The sequence below is a fragment of the Camelina sativa genome, chromosome 13, assembly GCF_000633955.1.
Source record: "Camelina sativa cultivar DH55 chromosome 13, Cs, whole genome shotgun sequence".
Lineage (NCBI taxonomy): Eukaryota > Viridiplantae > Streptophyta > Magnoliopsida > Brassicales > Brassicaceae > Camelina > Camelina sativa.
In genome coordinates this window covers 6,309,801-6,330,086 of record NC_025697.1, presented here as the reverse complement: position 1 = coordinate 6,330,086, position 20,286 = coordinate 6,309,801, and the positions used below count along the sequence as shown (strand labels likewise).

The 20,286-nt window shown below is 34.8% G+C and overlaps 4 protein-coding genes across 10 annotated transcripts; 2 read left to right on the top strand and 2 right to left on the bottom strand.

Annotated features, from left to right (window-relative positions):
- LOC104735499 (formate dehydrogenase, chloroplastic/mitochondrial) lies at positions 709 to 3,223 on the bottom strand. Its single transcript, XM_010455308.2, has 5 exons — positions 3,052 to 3,223; positions 2,282 to 2,456; positions 1,623 to 2,163; positions 1,286 to 1,523; positions 709 to 1,128 (listed from the first exon to the last, which is right to left on the bottom strand). The coding sequence occupies exons 1-5, from the start codon at positions 3,136 to 3,138 to the stop codon at positions 1,015 to 1,017; spliced, it is 1,155 nt and encodes a 384-aa protein (XP_010453610.1). The 5' UTR covers positions 3,139 to 3,223; the 3' UTR covers positions 709 to 1,014.
- LOC104735495 (pentatricopeptide repeat-containing protein At5g14770, mitochondrial) lies at positions 3,925 to 8,358 on the top strand. Of its 3 annotated transcripts, none has more exons than XM_019234920.1 (4): positions 3,925 to 5,316; positions 6,033 to 7,586; positions 7,667 to 7,726; positions 7,856 to 8,358. In XM_019234920.1, the coding sequence occupies exons 1-2, from the start codon at positions 4,037 to 4,039 to the stop codon at positions 7,579 to 7,581; spliced, it is 2,829 nt and encodes a 942-aa protein (XP_019090465.1). In that variant the 5' UTR covers positions 3,925 to 4,036; the 3' UTR covers positions 7,582 to 7,586; positions 7,667 to 7,726; positions 7,856 to 8,358. The 3 variants fall into 3 exon arrangements, with proteins under 3 accessions (XP_019090465.1, XP_010453606.1, XP_019090466.1); XM_010455304.2 differs by having other exon boundaries at positions 7,667 to 7,736; XM_019234921.1 differs by having other exon boundaries at positions 3,925 to 6,018; positions 6,729 to 7,586; positions 7,667 to 7,736.
- On the bottom strand, positions 8,270 to 12,081 carry LOC104735496 (L-aspartate oxidase, chloroplastic). 4 transcript variants are annotated; one of them, XM_010455305.2, is made up of 9 exons: positions 11,910 to 12,080; positions 11,686 to 11,761; positions 11,157 to 11,317; positions 10,573 to 10,933; positions 10,025 to 10,267; positions 9,888 to 9,944; positions 9,722 to 9,802; positions 9,534 to 9,595; positions 8,270 to 9,447 (listed from the first exon to the last, which is right to left on the bottom strand). In XM_010455305.2, exons 3-9 carry the CDS (start codon positions 11,294 to 11,296, stop codon positions 8,415 to 8,417), a joined length of 1,977 nt encoding a protein of 658 aa, XP_010453607.1. In that variant the 5' UTR covers positions 11,297 to 11,317; positions 11,686 to 11,761; positions 11,910 to 12,080; the 3' UTR covers positions 8,270 to 8,414. The 4 variants fall into 4 exon arrangements, with proteins under 4 accessions (XP_010453607.1, XP_010453608.1, XP_019090467.1 ...); XM_010455306.2 differs by lacking the exon at positions 11,686 to 11,761 and having other exon boundaries at positions 11,910 to 12,081; XM_019234922.1 differs by lacking the exon at positions 11,910 to 12,080 and having other exon boundaries at positions 11,686 to 11,903.
- On the top strand, positions 16,707 to 18,217 carry LOC104735494 (transcription factor WER). 2 transcript variants are annotated; one of them, XM_010455302.2, is made up of 3 exons: positions 16,707 to 16,931; positions 17,273 to 17,402; positions 17,663 to 18,217. In XM_010455302.2, exons 1-3 carry the CDS (start codon positions 16,787 to 16,789, stop codon positions 17,997 to 17,999), a joined length of 612 nt encoding a protein of 203 aa, XP_010453604.1. In that variant the 5' UTR covers positions 16,707 to 16,786; the 3' UTR covers positions 18,000 to 18,217. The 2 variants fall into 2 exon arrangements, with proteins under 2 accessions (XP_010453604.1, XP_019090464.1); XM_019234919.1 differs by having other exon boundaries at positions 16,881 to 16,931; positions 17,281 to 17,402.

The window sequence follows — 20,286 nt, the reverse complement described above, 5'->3', positions numbered from 1 at the left end:
ATCACACCATTCTACAAATTCAAATATTCAGTGATGACAAACTTGTTACTCTTATAAACTGAAGTAAATTTCCTTTTCTATTTATGCGTGTCTTTCAATAAAAATTTCGATCATTCCTCTGTTTTGTGAATCAAAACTAATAAAAACATGTTTTTCAGAGAAACTTCGATTTTAGATTTAGTAAAAAACAAAACAGACACTTGACAGCATTATGGTAAGNTGGTTTCAGTCAAAAAAAAAAAAAAAAAAAAAAAAAAAAAAAAAAAAAAAGGGAAGAGAAGTTGGCTGTCACCATACCATATATCTAACCACTGTCAATGATCAAATGCCAAATTGAATGATTAGCATCCCACCCTCTTCTCCCATGTTGATAAAAAAACAAATGAAGCTTATTATATCATGGTTTGATATGGATTGATATATAGTTGTCAAGAAAATAAATTATTTGTCAAATATGGACCCACGTATATAATTATAAACTGATACTACAAGCATTGTCGTAAATAATGTCGTAGTTAGACCATTGTCGGTGTTACTTGCAGGTGTGGCTCAGGCCGGTTCATTAATTAGTTTTTTTTTTAGTTTTAAATCGTCAAATTACTTTTGACATCCTTGAGGAATATAATAAGACTTCGAATCCCCATAAAGCTGATAGAGGTACTCTAATCCAGTACAAAAAAAAAACACAATAACACTTTCCCTTTAGGCAAAACTGAACATATCCTCTTTATTCATATATTTTTGTGATTCGGAACCATAGAGTAAGTTCACACAATTGGGTAAACAGATACGCATGTGATTAAAAACCCAATAAGGACTATGTTCACAAACTCTCTCTGAACATGGGAAGTGCCTTCCTATTATTTTGCTTCTGAAATAACATATTAAACTAAACAAAAAGATAACCAAGTTATTTTGAGTTTTGACTTATAGTAAGTCCAAATACTTTTTTTTTTTAATTTTATTTGTTTTCTTGAACGTTGAGGTCGCTTCCACCTTCACCTCATCAAAACCTTACCGGTACTGAGGAGCAAGTTCACCGTCCTTGACGATGTAATTCTGAGCAGGGAAGTCCTCTCCCTTGAAGTACCTCTCCAACATGTCTTTGGTCCCCGCCGCATATCGTAGCTATAAATTAAAAATCAAAAAGAAAAAAATGGTTTAAGTTCCAAATGACAAATCAATGTGCATATTAAATAAAGCTACTACTAAACAATTGGATAACACAACATATTTTGATTCGTTTATATGCTAACGTTAAAGAGGAAAAAATAACATTATGTACCTGAGCGTCAATGGTGGTGCCGGAGATGTGAGGGGTCATGGCTTGGTTAGGCATGTAACGCCATGGATGGTCCTTAGGAGCTGGCTGTGGGTCCCACACGTCTCCACTGTACCCTCCAATGTGTCCACTCTCCACGGCCTCCACCACCGCTTGCCTCTCCATGATGGCTCCTCTTGCGTTGTTCACTATCAAAACGCCTTTCTTCATTTTCCCTATCAGCTCTCTGTTGAACAGACCTCTGTATAATAAACAAGAACTCATCATTAGTCAAATCTCAGACAACAAGTCTTGTTTAATTAGTGGTTCATCTTTATTGTTTGTGAAATTAGCGTCGTACTTTGTCTTCTCGGTGAGAGGCATGTTGACGACTACAACGTCGCATTGAGGGAGCATTTCGTGCATATCCTCAACGTACTTAGCTCCAATCTCTTTCTCCAGCTCCGGTGCCATCTGAAGCCGGTCATGGTACAACAAGTTACACCCGAATGGTTTCAAACGTTGTAGCAAAAGCTTTCCGATTCTTCCAGCTCCCACAGTTCCTATGGTCTTCCCTTCCAAATCATAAGCTCTGTACGAAATGCTGGCGACGTCCCACTTGCCATTGACGACCTGGTTATACCCTGGTACGAAGTTTCTCATGAGGATAAGGATTCTCATGAGCTCATCTTCTGCAACTGAGACCACGTTGCTTCCCGTGACTTCAGCCACAGTGAGGCCAGCAGCTGCAGCTGCCTGGAGATCAATGTGATCCGAGCCAATACCAGCCGTGAGGAGGAGCTTCAGGTTCTTGGCTTTCTTGATTCTTTCAGCATTCACATACGCCGGGTGGAAAGGAGTTGATATAAGGACGTGAAGATCCGGGATATGTTTCTCAAGTTCTGCCATTTATAACAAGTAAAGAGTGGCATCAACAGAACCATATGTATTGCATTTATAGTTTGTGTTATGCAATATATAAAAAACAGAACCAAGATTTTCTAAGGAAGGAATACATACCGCAGTCAGGGCCTTCTTTGTCATCAGTGACAATGTACTGATGTCCTTGTGATTCAAGCCAGTCGCGGATTCCTAAGGCATTCTCGACGCAACCAAGGAAGTTAGGGTTCTTGGTAGCGTATTCGTTGGCCTTGTAGAAAACTCCAACAATCTTTTTGCTATCACCAGAAGATGCCTGTTCCATAAGCCAAGTTCAGGAAGATATTAAAATTTTAACATAGTATTATTGTACCCTGAAAATCATCAAAAAGTGCAACATTCGAAAACACCACATATCCTTAATAAGTCATTAATATACAGATTATAGGCCCGTTAAGAAGCCCAATTAGAGAGCCAACTCGAACATCATGCCGTTTAATAATTATAAAAAGAGACACCTTTGTAGTCTTTTAGGTTCCATAATGGAAAAACTTGGATGGCCTAATCAGAAACGACAGTTATGCTTTCCTAATTTTAAGTCACACGTTTCAGTCATGCACAGTCTGATCTGATCACTTCACATCAAGATGAGTTCTCCAAAACCAGATTTGTATCCACTCAATTTTACTTAAAATCATACTGCCAAAGATCTAAAAAAACCTCAATCATAACCAACGCAAAAGATTCCGTATTCAAAAAAAAAACCTTTATCTCTATATATACAGTAAAATCAAGGTGAATCACAACACAAAACTCCAATAAAACTGCAAATCGTGACAAAGAGAGAGAGAGAGAGAGAGAGAAGAGAGAGAGAGAGAGAGAGAGAGAGAGAGAATAGGAAGAGTACTTACATTAAAGTGACGTCGGGAGAAGTAACCCGAAGAAGGAGAGGAAGCACAGGCTCTGATCGCAGCTTTAGTGGCTTGTCGCATCGCCATAGTTGAGAAGAGAGGAGATTAAAAATATCTATTTGGTTACTAGGATCGATTTTGTTTTGTGTGAGTGAATTCAATAATTGGACAAGAGAGGATTTATATAGGACGAAATGTTCACGTACCTGCTCCAAATCAGACCATCTATACTGTGCCACGTGGAAGACAGCTCCCATAGACATCATCATCTGTAGATTATCGTACTAATCTTGTTTCTCAAGTACAATTACAATATTATTCATTGAATTCTGAAAGATTATTACTCACTATGCATTCACTTGTTTTTTTTCCCTTGGTCAAAACCTGCTTCTCAAACAAATTTATGTATAATTATTTTTTTTCCTTTTAAATTGATTCCTCTCCATGATATTTTCTCACTGGGGAATCAAATTTTCTATGATACAAATTACAAAGTACAACCATAATTAAAAAAAAAAAAATCTCACCCAATATTACAATTAAATTCTTAAAAAAAAAATTAAAATCTTTTTCTTAACTGAGACAACTTATATAATTTATACAATTTTCCATCAAGTATAAAAATAATTAAATTTATACTAATATCTAAAAATGCAATAATGATAGTACCTAGTTGTTTGTTAACGTGATATGTTTTTGGATAAGTCGCACTATTACAATTTTTATGTAGCGAAAATATAAAGGCTTCATTTGGACCTAGCACAAAATAGGCCCAGATATAAAGGCCCCCGTTAGTTGTTTTTGAGTTTCCTAAAACGCCATCGTATTATCGAGCTCACTTAAACCTCATCGTCGAGCTTCGAAACTCTTTACTCAGTTCGTCTGTGGGGAAACGATGCGTCGTCGTCACAAGCAGACGCCATGAGAGCTTGCAAGAGTCTCTGGAGAAACTTGGAGATTTAGATGAACTCCAATCAATCTGCTGATGATAATGATAAGGATTTGGAATAACTATACGGGAAAATACAGATTCTTTCTCTCATCAAATTACCGTTCTTTCTCGTCAATCAAACAACCCCAAATCCCTGAAAGAGAAGAGACTTGCTTCCTGATCACAGAACACAGGTTCGTCCCAGATTTACCCGCTCCTAACAAGAACAGGGTTTACGCTTCTCTCTTTCGCACACTTTTTCACCTCTACTTAAGCTGCGGGAGGCTTTACGGAGCAGCGAGGACGCTCTCTGCGATGTGCAACTTCGGTGTTGCTCCGGATTCGCGTCTCTGGAATAGTTTGATTCATCGTCTCAGTGTCAATGATTTGGTACGCGACCAGGTATCGTTGATTTACAGCAAGATGATAACTTGTGGAGTTTATCCAAATGTTTTTGCTCTCAATGTGTTGATTCATTCGTTGTGCAAAGTTGGGCAGTTGAGATTTGCGATTAGTTTACTTAGAAATAGAGTCATCAGCGTTGATACTGCTACTTATAACACTGTGATTTCGGGTTTATGTGAACATGGTTTAGTTGACGAGGCTTATCAGTTTCTATCTGATATGGTGAAGAAAGGTGTAATGCCTGATACGGTTAGCTACAATACTCTGATTGATGGGTTTTGTAAAGCTGGAAACTTTGCTAGAGCTAAGGCTTTGGTTGATGAAATCTCGGAACTAAACCTTGTCACTCATACTATACTCATAAGCTCTTACTACAATCTCCATGCCATTGAAGAAGCCTACAGGGATATGGTTATGAGTGGGTTTGATCCGGATGTGGTTACTTTTAGTTCGATTGTTAACAGACTGTGCAAAGACGGGAAAATGCTGGAAGCGGGATTGTTACTGAGGGAAATGGAGGAGATGGGTGTATATCCGAACCATGTAACTTATACTACTCTTGTTGATTCGTTATTTAAAGCAAAAAGTTACCGCCATGCTTTGGCTCTTTACAGTCAAATGGTTGTGCGTGGGATTCCTGTAGATTTAGTTGTATATACTGTTTTGATGGATGGTCTGTTTAAGGTTGGAGACCTTAGGGAGGCTGAGAAAACATTTAAGATGCTTTTGGAAGATAACCAAGTTCCAAATGTGGTTACTTATACGTCTTTGGTAGATGGGTTATGCAAAGCGGGTGATTTAAGCAGTGCAGAATTTATCATGACGCAGATGTTAGAGAAAAGTGTTCTTCCGAATGTTGTAACCTACTCTAGTATGATAAACGGGTATGTGAAGAAAGGGATGCTCGAAGAAGCTGTTAGTCTTATGAGGAAAATGGAAGACCAAAATGTTGTGCCGAATGGTTTTACTTATGGTACAGTAATTGATGGCTTGTTTAAGGCAGGGAAAGAAGAAGTTGCTATTGAAATGAGTAAGGAGATGAGGCTGATTGGGGTGGAGGAAAACAACTACATACTTGATGCTCTGGTGAACCACTTGAAGAGAATTGGTAGGAGTAAGGAAGTTAGGGGATTAGTCAAAGACATGGTATCTAAAGGAGTGACACTGGATCATATTAACTACACATCTTTAATTGATGTGTTCTTCAAAGGAGGAGACGAAGAAGCTGCTCTCTCTTGGGCTGAAGAAATGCAAGAGAAAGGGATGCCCTGGGATGTTGTTTCTTACAATGTCTTAATCAGTGGGCTGTTGAAGTTTGGCAAATTCGGAGCTGACTGGGCCTACAAAGGAATGACAGAGAAGGGTATAGAACCAGATGTTGCTACATTTAACATAATGATGAATTCACAACGAAAGCAAGGGGATTTGGATGGTATCCTTAAGCTTTGGGATAAGATGAAGAGTTGTGGAATAAAACCGAGTCTGATGAGTTGCAATATTGTGGTTGGAATGCTATGTGAAAAGGGTAAAATGGAGGAAGCAATTGACATATTGAATCAAATGGTGTTTATGGAAATCCATCCTAACTTGACGACGTACCGAATTTTTCTCGACACGTCNTCGAAGAAGCTGTTAGTCTTATGAGAAAAATGGAAGACCAAAATGTTGTTCCGAATGGTTTTACTTATGGTACAGTTATTGATGGCTTGTTTAAGGCAGGGAAAGAAGAAGTTGCTATTGAAATGAGGAAGGAGATGAGGCTGATTGGGGTGGAGGAAAACAACTACATACTTGATGCTCTGGTGAACCACTTGAAGAGAATTGGTAGGAGTAAGGAAGTTAGGGGATTAGTCAAAGACATGGTATCTAAAGGAGTGACGCTGGATCATATTAACTACACATCTTTAATTGATGTGTTCTTCAAAGGAGGAGACGAAGAAGCTGCTCTCTCTTGGGCTGAAGAAATGCAAGAGAAAGGGATGCCCTGGGATGTTGTTTCTTACAATGTCTTAATCAGTGGGCTGTTGAAGTTTGGCAAATTCGGAGCTGACTGGGCCTACAAAGGAATGACAGAGAAGGGTATAGAACCAGATGTTGCTACATTTAACATAATGATGAATTCACAACGAAAGCAAGGGGATTTGGATGGTATCCTTAAGCTTTGGGGTAAGATGAAGAGTTGTGGAATAAAACCGAGTCTGATGAGTTGCAATATTGTGGTTGGAATGCTATGTGAAAAGGGTAAAATGGAGGAAGCAATTGACATATTGAATCAAATGGTGTTTATGGAAATCCATCCTAACTTGACGACGTACCGAATTTTTCTCGACACGTCTTCAAGGCATAAAAGAGCTGACGCTATATTTGAAACTCACGAGACACTCTTGCGTTATGGAATTAAACTTAGTAGGCAAGTTTACAACACTCTCGTTTCAACTCTGTGCAAACGAGGTATGACGAAAAAGGCAGCTATGGTTATGGAGAAAATGAAAGAGAGAGGCTTTGTTCCTGATACTGTGACGTTCAATTCCCTTATGCATGGGTACTTCGTGGGCAGTCATGTAGGAAAAGCTCTTTCGACATATTCCGTTATGTTGGAAGCAGGAATATCCCCGAATGTTGTAACCTATAATACTATAATAAGAGGTCTTTCTGATGCTGGGCTAATAAAAGAAGTGGACAAATGGCTGAGTGAGATGAAGAGTAGAGGTATGCGTCCTGACGATTTTACATACAATGCTTTAATTTCTGGTCAGGCTAAGATAGGGAATAAGAAAGAAAGTATGACGATATATTGTGAGATGATTGCGGATGGGTTGGTACCAAAAACCAGCACTTATAATGTGCTTATCAGTGAATTTGCTAAAGTTGGGAAGATGCTTCAGGCAAGAGAGCTAATGAAGGAGATGGGTAAGAGAGGAGTGAGCCCCAACACTTCGACTTATTGTACTATGATATCTGGTTTGTGCAGACTTTGCACTCATCCAGAAGTTGAGTGGAATAGAAAACCAATGTACTTGGCAGAGGCAAAAGGATTGCTAAAAGAGATGATCGAAGAAAAGGGATATATTCCGTGTAGTCAAACTATTCACTGGATAAGTGCTGCTTTTTCTAAACCTGGAATGAAGGTTGATGCTGAAAGATTCTTAAAGGAGTGTTACAAGAAAAAGAATGCTCGTTTCTCAAATTCGTGAACCGGGTAATTCTGTTTTCTCCTTCTAATCCTAATCTCGCTTCAATATTCAGTTGCAACTTTACTCAAATGTTTCATTTTCTCAGATATAATAGCAGATTTGGCTTCAAACTGGACATCTAAGCAATTGTGAATTCCGCAACTGGGTTAGTGCTGGTGAGATTATGGCACCATACTTCCTGAGTTGTGTTTTGAGATATCTTTGTTCTTTGTTTAAACGAGTTACACGAGCCAAGACTATTTCCTGAGAATATATCCATTGAATTTTAATGTAGCAAAAACAGGACTGGCGGCTGCAGACTATTGATCTATCTGGTCTCTGGATGGAACAAGTAACTAGGCTGGTTTCTAAAGCGGCATTGAAGAAGAAATTTTAGCTTCTCTGTGCAGCCTTCGCAGATCGCATTCAGGTCGAGTTAAAGAAGACAGGAAGAATGAATTCATGTTTGGTCTGATAATGGAAGCCACACCCGAGCTTGGAGCTCGTGATTTCCTCAGGAGAATGATGGAAGCTTCTGGAATGGTTTACTCAGAAGAAAGATCTGAGGATATGGAGTCAGTGAAGACAAGACTGTTCTCAGTCCTGCTTCTTGCTTGGGAAATCCACATACAGTATACGTTTGTTTCTTTTTGCTCAGAAAGTCATCAATATACACCATAGCAAAGGGATTGAAAGATGTATTGTCACAATAATTGTTTATCTCAGATGAATACTTTATTTTCTTTTGTATTACAGTGTCAGAATCAGAGTATTCTTTTGAATGCCAAAGTTTATTCATATGAATACAAGTAACAGAATTGATTGGCTTCAAATAAGAACAAACTCCTGCAGTTTTAACAATCAACAAGTGAGCTGCTGCGTATGTTCTGTAACCGCCTTGAGCTCCAACTAGCTGTTGTAGGAGAAGACGGGAGAATTATTGTCGGAATGCGCTTGCTTTCTTCCACAAAAGGAAAGTCTGTCATGTAATGAAGACCGCGGCTTTCATGTCTGGCTAGGGCGCTGCTCACTACAAGCTTAGCGCAACAGAATAAGTTTCTCATCTCACAAGCTTCAAGAGCTACCACTGTCTGTTCCCATCCATGTTCAAACAAAAACGTTTCCCATTTCGCTTCTAGCTCTGCGATTTTCCTCTCAGCCGTGTTGAGCCGAATGGTTGATCTGACGATACCAACATACTTCCACATCACTTCCTGAAGCTCTCTTCTCACTTCTCTAGTCAAAGCTATAATCTTTGATAGTACTTCATCTCCTAGCGATCTAGCTGTCGCAACAACAGGCCTTGTCCATTTCTCTGATGCGCTTAGATCAAGTTTTGTGCGTTTCATGAGGTCAGTTGAAGGCTGAACTGCCCGTCTCGCGAAAACCAGGGCTTCTAAAAGCGAGTTACTAGCAAGACGGTTTGCCCCATGGAGACCGGTACACGCTACTTCACCTGCTACAAACAATCCAAGGACATTGGTTTCGCCTTGTAAAGCAGCACGAACTCCTCCACACATGTAATGAGCTGCAGGGACAACCGGGATTGGCTGACGGGTGATATCTAGACCGTGTTTAAGACATTCACAGGCTATGTTGGGGAAATGAGCAAGAATCTTTTCTCTCGGCTTATGGCTTATGTCAAGTAACACATACTTTTCTTTCCGTTTCTTGAGCTGGTCATCAATGCTTCTTGCTACCACATCTCTTGGAGCAAGCTCAGCTCGCTCATCGTATACGGGCATAAATCGTTCCATTCCTAGATTGTAGAGGATGCCACCATCACCTCTAACGGCCTCAGTGATGAGGAACGCGTTTTCTCTAGCGGTTTGTGGTTTGATGGGAAGACCTTCGTCGGCTAAGGCGGTAGGATGAAACTGCACAAATCTTACCATATACAACAAACAAAAAAACAAACTCATAAGTTTCATTGTCAACAAATATATTTTGGCGTTCTTTCGGAGTTTACTTACTCCATATTTGAGATCACAGCTTGAGCTCGATGAGCCATAGCCATCCCATCTCCAGTAGCCACCTATACAAAAACCAAGTAGATAATAAAAATGGAGAAAAATATATCAGAAACTTTTTAATGTTATGCTACTCCTGCTCATTCGTTCTACTATACAATGTTTTGTAGCTAAGCTAAAGAAAATATTACCAGAGGATTTGTGGTTGATGGATAGATATGCCCAGCTCCACCTGAAGCAAGCAGTGTCACCTTCGATATAAAGCGTACCACCTGAAGAAACATGAGATTTTTCACATTACAATCTAAGCTACAAGGCGAATAATCAAACCACCAGAAGAAAGATATCTTTGTGTACCTCGTTTGTTTTGATATTCAAAGTGTCAACACCATAACAAACTGTGCTCAAACCGTCCTGTTTAGATAGAAAAATATTGATCTGATAAGGCGATTGATCAGAGGCAATTTGTTTTTTCAAGAGGTGCGAAATGGAACCTGAGAAGTGAGCAGATCGATTGCAAAATGGTGTTTGAAGACAGATATGTTGGGATCGTTAAGTACGGCTTCAAGTAAAGCTCTCTCAATCTCTCTTCCTGTCATATCAGCCGCATGAACGATCCTACGATGCGAGTGACCACCTTCTCTTGCCAAATGCAAGTTTCCATCCTCGCCGTGATCAAATGATGCTCCCATCGCAATCAGTTCACGGATCCTTTCAGGTCCTTCTGTACACACAACCTGAAAAATGACATTCAGACCGTGAAACAGTGAGACAAGTTTGGACCATCTCCCGACACTACAGAACAGTGATAGGAGTCAAAGAACTAGACATCATAGAGAAACTTGATTAAACATCAAAGACAGGTTTGGACCAACTTTCTTTTAATATGTTAGCTCTCTAGCTTAGTGACTAAACAACTATTGCAAAACTGTCGACACAGCTACATCCACTACAATGCTTACTAACACAAGCATGTATCAGATAGTTTTTCAGGCAATGAACAGTATACAGCACATAACAATGCAGGATACAGTGGACTTACTCTTACGGTTTCCTCATCACAAAGATGAGCACCGGCGACCATTGTGTCCTGCATATGACTTTCTACAGAATCCAAAGGGCATAAGACAGCACTAACACCACCTTGAGCATAGTTTGTGTTACTCTCATGAGGCTCATCTTTGGTAATCACTGCAACTGTCCCTTGCTTTGCAACTTCTAAAACATAACGCAGACCGGCCACTCCACTTCCAATCACAGTGAAATCATAATATTTTGTCGAAGAAGATGCGGAAATAGCCTTGATACTTGCACAAGGTTTTGAGCTTTCACTGTTTGTATAAACACCACGAGAATAACAACCACATCTCCCAGATTTTAATGCCTTAGATACGCCACTTGACCTATGCACACAAAGATAAAAAAAAAAAAAAAAAGTTTGATAAGTCTTAACTATTCAAAGAAACAAAAACCAAAAAAAGCTGTGGACTTGGAATAGGAAATAGAAGTGGATGAGTTCTACATGAGAACAAAGAACAAAAAACAGAAAATGGGAATCATGATGAATCTAATAAAAATGTCAAATGCTACACAAAAGTGACAAAATTTTGAAAAAAAAGTGATTACCAAGAAAAGGGCACTTTGAATGGAATTGTCCTGGAAGAAAAGCCAGAACTCCATGAATCTTGTCGGTAACTTTGTTCCCTGTGTACCTGCCCCGCAAGATAGAAAGCATGAATGTTTCCAACAGAAACATAAGCCGCCATTTCCGACCTTTATTAGAGCTCCTACAAAAAAAAACATAACAGAAAAAGAAAAAAAGAATCAAACAAAACACCAAACATGCTCTCTGTATAACATGAATCAAAATTCAAAATGCATAGATCCTCAAAATACAAAAATGCATGTAATGAACAAATCCAAAAGTTTTGAAAGAAAGATCTGAAATGAACAAATGATACAATACGAACGAACAAGGATTAGATCTCAGAAGCGGTGTCCAAATTCCGGAATTTTAAAAACAGAGTAGAAGAAGAAAAATGATAACTATGTGTTGTGTAGTAGTACTGTAGATCACACACAAAAATATTATGTCTGAATCCCCAAAAAAAAGTGGGAAATGTAAGTAATGAATGAAGACACACAGAAACCGTACGGAATCACGGGAAGCCCTTTTTGCTGATCCCAAGCACGAAAACGAAGAACCCGTGACCGTGAGGCGTTGAAAAAATCTGGGAATTCAATAGACCGTGATTCAGAGTTAATAAAAACACCAACTTTTTCGGAAAGTATACAGAGAGGATGTTAAAATCGATTAAAAAAAAAAATGAGAACTTTTCACTCCGTCAAAGAAGAAGAAGAAGAAAGAAATGCACCCACCACCCAAAATTCGTAAGACAGAAGAAGAAGAAGAAGAGTGTTGGGTTTGGTCGTCGAGAAGCGACCTTGAAGTTCGCGCCTTCCTCCTTCGTGTGTAATGAGCCGCCCCCAACAACACAAGTGCAAGTGGTGTGTCTTTTTTTTATTCTTTCTTTTTTTTCCACTTTATGCTTTTGGGATCTCTCTTACTTACTTTTTATAGGCCTTCTCCTGTTTTGTTTTTTTTTTTTTAATTCCAAATATAATAAATAGTGAGATGATAGTAGTTTGAATAAATAGATTTTTGTAACATAATAAAAATTGTTGAATAACTCCCATCTTTTTCTTCTAAACGTTATGCACATGAACAAACACATTTACCCTACAAAAGCATAGCCTTGTGGTTCAGAAAACTTTGAATATTAATTTTTAAAATTTTTTTAATGTATTAATGCATATTGTTAGGTCCAATTTTTTCTTTTAAAAATAAAATAAAATAAAGCAAACTAAAATTAAATGTGTTTCTAACTACTTATAATTGTATAGAGCGTTACATGATGTGTTAACGCATGCACCAAGCATGATATCACTAAGAAGAACAATCATGGAAAAAAAAAAAGACTCACTACTTTTTTCTTCCATGAGTAGTGGCCAATGACATCTCCAACGGCCACAAATTATATATATATATATATATATATATATATATATATATATATATTTATTTTTTGTTTCCTAAGAACTATAATTTTTGGAGTCTTCTTTTATATATTGATGGCTTCTGAATTTTTCCATCGGACAACTGAAAAAGACAAACCAATGATAAATAAATAACTAGAAAAAGACCAAATTATGATAGCCATTCAAATGACAAAATTTTTATTAAAAACAGAACAAACAAAAAAATCAAAAGATCTAATGCAATTTCTAAAGGAATGGTTGGCATCTGAATGAATGAATGGCTATCATAATTTTTCCACGTTCCTAACTCTAAACTCTATTGTCAATAGCCTGTGGTTTTTCCAATTGCTTTTGTTTTACTTAATGATCTCATGCATGGTGTGTGTTATATATTATACAATGCAAAATAGATCCGAATTTACTAGCATAGAGTATAATCAAAAACAATTAGTCAATTCAAAATGAAATGTAGCTTAAAACGGACATTTTGGTAGGTTTAAACAGGTTCATAAATAAACATGCCAACATTTATTGTTAAACTAGATTTAAACCCGCGGTAAACTGCGGGACAATATTTTTACAACAAAAAAAAATAAATTTTAAAAAGTTGTATTTGTTTGTTAATTTAGTGTTTAAGATTGTATAATTGTATTTTAATTGTTAATTATAAAATTTGTTCAGTTGTATACCGCAGACACGCGACAATTATTTAGTTTTATTTATACTAATGTTACATTTGTAACGTATCGAAATTCTTATGGTTATAAAAATATAAATTTTTACTGCTTTTTAGATTTAACCCATGAAACAATTATTCTTACATTATTATATTTTTAAACTTTTAGTGTTTATAATTTAATCCGTAAGTTTAAAGTTATTTAGATTTAACCTGTGAAAGAATTATATTCATAAAAGTTATTTTGCAGTATACTGCATATTAATTTATATTATAAATACTCCAATTTATTAGATTTAACCCGTGAAATAATTATTTTTGCATTTTTTATCAGCATATTAATAACCATTAAAGTTTTAATTGTTCATATGAAACAATATAGTTATTACTGAATATTAGAGTTTTTAAAAGAAAAAAAAAATATTGTATAGATATTAAGTGTAATAAATTTCTTAATATATAAATTGTTTTAAGAAATTATAAACCAAATTTGTAGAGACATTTTAGGAATCTAATTGATTCTCTTCGTATGTGCAATTTTTTAAGGATTAGTTTTGTAAATAAGTATAACTTAAAGGACACCAAATGTACTTCAATTTATAGAAACACCACGGGATAATTATTTAGTTTTATTTATTATAATTTGAGAAATCTGAGGAATCAACCGCTAAGTACCTCAAATCAAGTAATGTAGATGACTAAATCTACATTTTACAGTCAAAATATGTAAAGCAAAAATTTCTATAGAAAGTCTATACAAACAAAATTTCTAAAGATAGTTTTGGTGATTTTATGGGATTGAAACTTTAATTGGTACAACTGTTTTTGGAAAAATCAGAATGTATAGATATTGTTAAGATTTTGTGGCAATAAATGTAACAAATGTTGGTTGATTTAAGAAAGTTTTATATTTGAGTTTCTCTGCAGTGTTATTTATGAATTTTTTTTGAGAGTTAATATTATAAATAAAAATTTAAATAAGCAAAATTTAAAGGGTATATCAATGTACTTTAAAAATGTTAATATAAATGACGAAAACCTCAAAAAAAAAATCTAAAGATTTACTAAAAATGTACAACTTAAAAAGTTACTAGAAAAATCTTCGAATCTTTATGAGGGTTTGTAAAAGCATCGTGGTTTCTTTCTAAGTCAGATTCTCTAATATCGGTGGACGACCTAAATGTGATTGAAATTGTATATCAAATTCATGTTTCTCAGTTTAGGATTGGCCAGATTGTGGTCAACTTATGATTAACCCAATAGGGAGTGAATCTCATCAATTTAGCTGTCCAGTCACGTTTTGATTGTGTTTTTGTACATATTTAGAATGAAGTAATTACCACGTAATCTAAATGAGGTAATCAATCAGGCGAGGTTTGGAAAGCAAGTATTTTATTAGAATTCAATAAAAAAAAACTATTTAAATTTTAAGATATGGTTTATTCGAAAGTCATATATGGGCCGAGGTTCACCAACAAAATTCTAAATGGGCTGATAAAGATTTTTTTTGGGCTCCGATAAACAATTTGATGAACGCGTCCCAGACAATCAAACGAACGAATACGATAAATATAAAACTCAATGAGAACACAAAAAGAAGGAACAAATAATACGATAATAAGACTTAGGAAAACCACACAAAAAAAAAGCTGAACTTTAAAAATCAAACTATATTAGAATGATATAGATAGTGTCCATCAAATTCTTTGATACTTTTTTTTTTCCTTACGACGTGATTATTGTTTTGTTTTTGAAAAAAAAATAAGAAGAGAAAAATAGATGGTTTTATTTATTTATTGACAAGTGACAACTACTAGAATATAGATACTACAGTAGTTATTATACATTGAAATGTTGCAGAAAATTATTACCCATCTTATTGACACAACCCCCAGCTAGCGTTTAGGGTTTAATATGTCTAAAATTTTAAATGTGCCAGCTATATCCTTGCCTCTATTTTTTTTTTACAAAAATATTAGTTTCTCAAAATAAATTTCCAAATATCATTCATTTCCCAAATAGACCATTCAGATTTTCTACGCAGCAGACTCTAAAAATATGAAAAACATTGATTATGAATCTATCATTAATTACTATTGTTTGTTGTATTAATTGCAGACTATAATGTACTTATGTACACATATATACTAAAATTTTGACAATCACTGATATAATGTCAAAACTTTTGACAATTACTGATATAGTCAATGGAAAAACCTCCTCTTTTCACAAGGAAATCAACAAAAGAAGATGTGAAAAATATCAACAAAAGAAGATGTGAAAAAATATCAACAAAAGAAGATGTGAAAAAATATCAACAAAACATATTCTGAATTAAATAAACTATGCATCGAAAATGCTATTTATAATTAATCCCCCAAAAAATATCACATAATAACTATGCATAGTAACAATAACAAGATACGTCTGGTGAGGCACGAAGATCAAGATATTTTTAATGACAAGAGAGGGAGCTTCTATTCTCTCTTTCTTTCTTACAATAATAATACTGTTTTACTTTTCCGTGAAAAATCCTAATCCCAAGAGAGTCAAAATCATCTTCTAATTAAATAGTATCTCCATAACCTAGTTCCTAACTCTCACACGCCAGTTAAAATATAACGCAAAAAAATATTACTACTAATAGACTAATACTAGTATTATTAACTGTCATGACTAGTGTAATACACGAATCAAAGATTCCCGGACGCTGGTCCTATGGTATCATGTTACAAAATAAAAATATGTAGTATTATTCATTACATTTGTTTCGAGGTCATTTCTGATAAAGGATCTCATTTGAATAATTTTTATTTTGACATTGATAATCTAGCCGGTTAGTATCGATCTTTACCTTCAAATCGTTGCAGCAAGAACCTTTGTAACTTGGTTATATTTTAGATTTTGTAAATTAGTCCTCAAACTCTTTTCGGTTTCCATCATCATGTGGGATTTGTTTATGATCGAGAATGTAGAACAAGAATGGTGTAACATATTTTCTGTCTAATTTATCTCTTTATAATTCTTTTCAGTTAATCAAGATTAAAGAAAATATTTAAAGACTAGCCTGACACATGAAACTTCGATGCCGAAAGAGCTCTAAGATCAAAACCGAATCTTTTAGAACATACACGTGATTTTTGTGCTCCCCAAGACCATCTTAAGCGGTCCATGTTTTCATGTTTTAGTGGGAAATCTAGATTAAGTCATTAAACTAATCTGTATGATCAGTAAATTACCAGCTTGGAACTCAGAAGTCCGTTATTATTTACAATCATCATCACATGCTAGACACAATCAATACATTTTATGTCATTATCTTCTATAATCATTAATATTTGTATTTATACCTCTATATCTCATTATTAAATACTCACGTATTATTTTTATACTTTATACATAAAATTTTCCACTAGGTTCTGAACTTGTAGTATAGTATTAATAACTCCATCGAATAACTACTCACTGAACCTCTTTATCTCTCTCTCTCTCTCTCTTTTTATGATCTCTCTCTCGTCTATTTTCCAAGGAAACAAAAAGAATGAGAAAGAAAGTAAGTAGTACTGGAGAAGAGGGAAACAATGAGTACAAGAAAGGTTTGTGGACAGTAGAAGAAGACAAGATCCTCATGGATTATGTCAAAGCTCATGGCAAAGGCCATTGGAATCGTATTGCCAAAAAGACTGGTCTCTTTCTCTCTATCTGTCTCTCTTTTTTTCTTTTTGTGTTTGGGTGGGGGCAAAACTCAACATTATATATGATTTATTTTTTGTCACATAAATGGTTTAACGTTAAGGGTTGTATATATTCTCTATTGTTTTAGATTCGCATGCCTTCTAATCATAAGTTAACTCTATATTATCATCTCGTTAGTTGTTGAAACTGGAATATCATGCGTCTCTAAATTTTAGTTACTGTTAATGAGTGATTTGATGATGTACTTAAGATAGTGGGTTACATTTCAAAAAAAAAACATGAATGAAGATCCTCATAGATGAATAAGTTTGTATGTATATATGTCTATTAGGTCTGAAGAGATGTGGAAAGAGTTGTCGATTGAGGTGGATGAATTATCTCAGCCCAAATGTGAAAAGAGGCAATTTCACCGAGCAAGAAGAAGATCTTATCATTAGGCTCCACAAGTTGCTTGGTAATAGGTATATATCTTCGTTATATTTACTTCAATTTACTTTTATCTACTCAATTAAACTAGTTATTGACTTATTTCAAGACGAAGAAAAATACATTTCTATCCAGTTTTCATGGCTGTAAATAATCATAACTATTCGTGATTGACTTCTCAAGCTTGCTTTGGTAACACATGTTTTTGTTCTCTTAACTTTTAATAAAATACTTTCACATGATAGTTAGTATTAGTGTTATTATTTTAAGATAATGTGTATTTAAATAATTATAGGTGGTCTTTAATTGCTAAAAGAGTGCCGGGTCGAACGGATAATCAAGTGAAGAACTATTGGAACACGCATCTTAGTAAGAAGCTAGGAATCAAAGATCCGAAAACCAAACAGAGCAATGGTGATATTGTTTATCAGATCAATCTCCCGAATCCTACTGAAACATCAGAAGCAACGAAAATCACGAATATTGACGGTAACAATAATATTCTCGGAGATGTAATTCAGGAAGATCGTCAAGGAAGCAACTACCTGAGTTCACTTTGGGTTCATGAGGATGAGTTTGAGCTAAGTACACTCACTAACATGATGGATTTTATAGACGGACACTGTTTTTGATGTGTGTTAATTTTGTTTTTTTTTTTTAGTATTGATCGTTTATGTTTTGTTATCCTCAAAGCTGATCAAACACTAATACATCAACAATCTTAGATTAAAAGTTGTTGATGTCGTAGTGTATGATTGGCTAAGTCTTTTAATTAGCTGAACGTCTTTCTTGGGTTAAATGTATATGCTTAAAACTCTATGCATATATAAATGTTATATTTGTTTCTTGACTTTCTTTCCTGAAGCAAAAAAAAAAAAAAAAAAAAACATTTGGATAATTTTTTGTGAGGTGCTCATATAAACCTGTTAAATGTTGGTTCAAGTTATAAGCTTAAAAAAAAAAAAAAAAAAAAACATTTGGATAATTTTTTGTGAGGTGCTCATATAAACCTGTTAAATGTTGGTTCAAGTTATAAGCTTAAAAAAAAAAAAAAAAAAAAACATTTGGATAATTTTTTGTGAGGTGCTCATATAAACCTGTTAAATGTTGGTTCAAGTTATAAGCTTAAAAAAAAAAAAAAAAAAAAACATTTGGATAATTTTTTGTGAGGTGCTCATATAAACCTGTTAAATGTTGGTTCAAGTTATAAGCTTAAAAAAAAAAAAAAAAAAAAACATTTGGATAATTTTTTGTGAGGTGCTCATATAAACCTGTTAAATGTTGGTTCAAGTTATAAGCTTAAAAAAAAAAAAAAAAAAAAACATTTGGATAATTTTTTGTGAGGTGCTCATATAAACCTGTTAAATGTTGGTTCAAGTTATAAGCTTAAAAAAAAAAAAAAAAAAAAACATTTGGATAATTTTTTGTGAGGTGCTCATATAAACCTGTTAAATGTTGGTTCAAGTTATAAGCTTAAAAAAAAAAAAAAAAAAAAACATTTGGATAATTTTTTGTGAGGTGCTCATATAAACCTGTTAAATGTTGGTTCAAGTTATAAGCTTATAAAAAAAAAAAAAAACTAAAAGAGTCTTTTTTTTCGTGTGCAACAAACTAACTAAAAGAGTCTAATTGTCTAAAGATAACGGTAGGCTAGGAGTTGTATACAATGTATTTGTTTTATTTTGAGTTTGAGTTTGAGTATGAGATAATGTACATCTTTAATCTTATCTAAATTTGAAAAGAAGAAAGCCATATAAATGGATACAGAAACTAGTACATGTTATTTGATTACTAACTATATTATACGTTTTCACCTTAGTTTAAGAAAGCATATAATATTTTCAAATGCCGATGATAGTCAAAACCGATACTAACTAAGGTTGTATTTAAATGAGAAATTAGACACAAACCTTGATTACCCTGACGATACTTAACTATAAACGAAAAAAATTAATAGTGGTCAGACAATATAATGGGTCAAATATTCACACTTCCCTAAAAAATTCGAATATAAATTTCTATGACAAAGCTGTCCCCCATCTTAATAGTTTTAATTTATGTTCTTTGTCTTTGATTTTTATTATGTTCTTTGAAGGCTTGTCCCCCTACTCCCTCCTTGATTTTAATTGCTCAGACAGTTATATACTGCAATGCATGATACTACTTACATATGGAGCTGTATTCGAAGTGGAGGGTTGTTGATGATCTACATGGGGACATGTATTATGTAAGTCATGTAAAATGAAGATGAAGAGGTAATGATGATTCCCAAAATTTTCCAGATCAATCTTGGTGTAGTATGGTAGCCATATCTCTAATCTAGACAATTGTTTTAACATTTATGATGAAAATGTCTAAATGACATTTTTTCATATCGCAATTCGATAAAGTTACGTATTTTTCATGTTGCAATTTTCATTTGATGAATATTATAATTTTTCTACGATTTTGTTATCCTCCCATGTTATGAATCAAACCAAATTAATGAAAACAAAAGAAGTTTTAACTGACAAAAGCAATGATATATATGAAAATTAATAACCATGATTTTATATGATCTCCTTGTTTATTTCATATAAGACGCATGATGAAGGAAAAGAAGCTCATCGCAAGTAAAGGTGCATTACAATTACAAACAGCAATTATATGATGGTGATGATGATGATTGATAACGATATGATGCTGGTGATGATGATGATTATGATGATCATGGTGGTGGTGATGGTGATGGTGATGGTGATGTGTTGTTTCATATAGAATGAACGGGAGAAATTCCATATTGGAGTCCCCAAAGCTCAAAGGCGCCATTAACAAAATCATAGTAGCCTCCCTTCAACGCAAGTGTTCCTTTCGCAACCCCTTCTCTCACGAATGGATATGTCAATAGGTTTGCTAGTGACACATTCACTGCCTCCTGCA

Coding starts and splice junctions, on each gene's coding strand:
- LOC104735499 (XM_010455308.2), bottom strand. CDS start 3,138: ATGGCGATGCGACAAGCCACTAAAGCTGCGATCAGAGCCTGTGCTTCC. Junction 2,457..3,051: donor TCTCCCGACGTCACTTTAAT/GTAAGTACTCTT, acceptor CTTATGGAACAG/GCATCTTCTGGTGATAGCAA. Junction 1,524..1,622: donor CCTCTCACCGAGAAGACAAA/GTACGACGCTAA, acceptor TTTATTATACAG/AGGTCTGTTCAACAGAGAGC.
- LOC104735494 (XM_010455302.2), top strand. CDS start 16,787: ATGAGAAAGAAAGTAAGTAGTACTGGAGAAGAGGGAAACAATGAGTAC. Junction 16,932..17,272: donor TCGTATTGCCAAAAAGACTG/GTCTCTTTCTCT, acceptor TATGTCTATTAG/GTCTGAAGAGATGTGGAAAG. Junction 17,403..17,662: donor CACAAGTTGCTTGGTAATAG/GTATATATCTTC, acceptor AAATAATTATAG/GTGGTCTTTAATTGCTAAAA.
- LOC104735496 (XM_010455306.2), bottom strand. CDS start 11,296: ATGGCGGCTTATGTTTCTGTTGGAAACATTCATGCTTTCTATCTTGCG. Junction 10,268..10,572: donor GTGATGAGGAAACCGTAAGA/GTAAGTCCACTG, acceptor GTCATTTTTCAG/GTTGTGTGTACAGAAGGACC. Junction 9,596..9,721: donor CATCAACCACAAATCCTCTG/GTAATATTTTCT, acceptor GTTTTTGTATAG/GTGGCTACTGGAGATGGGAT.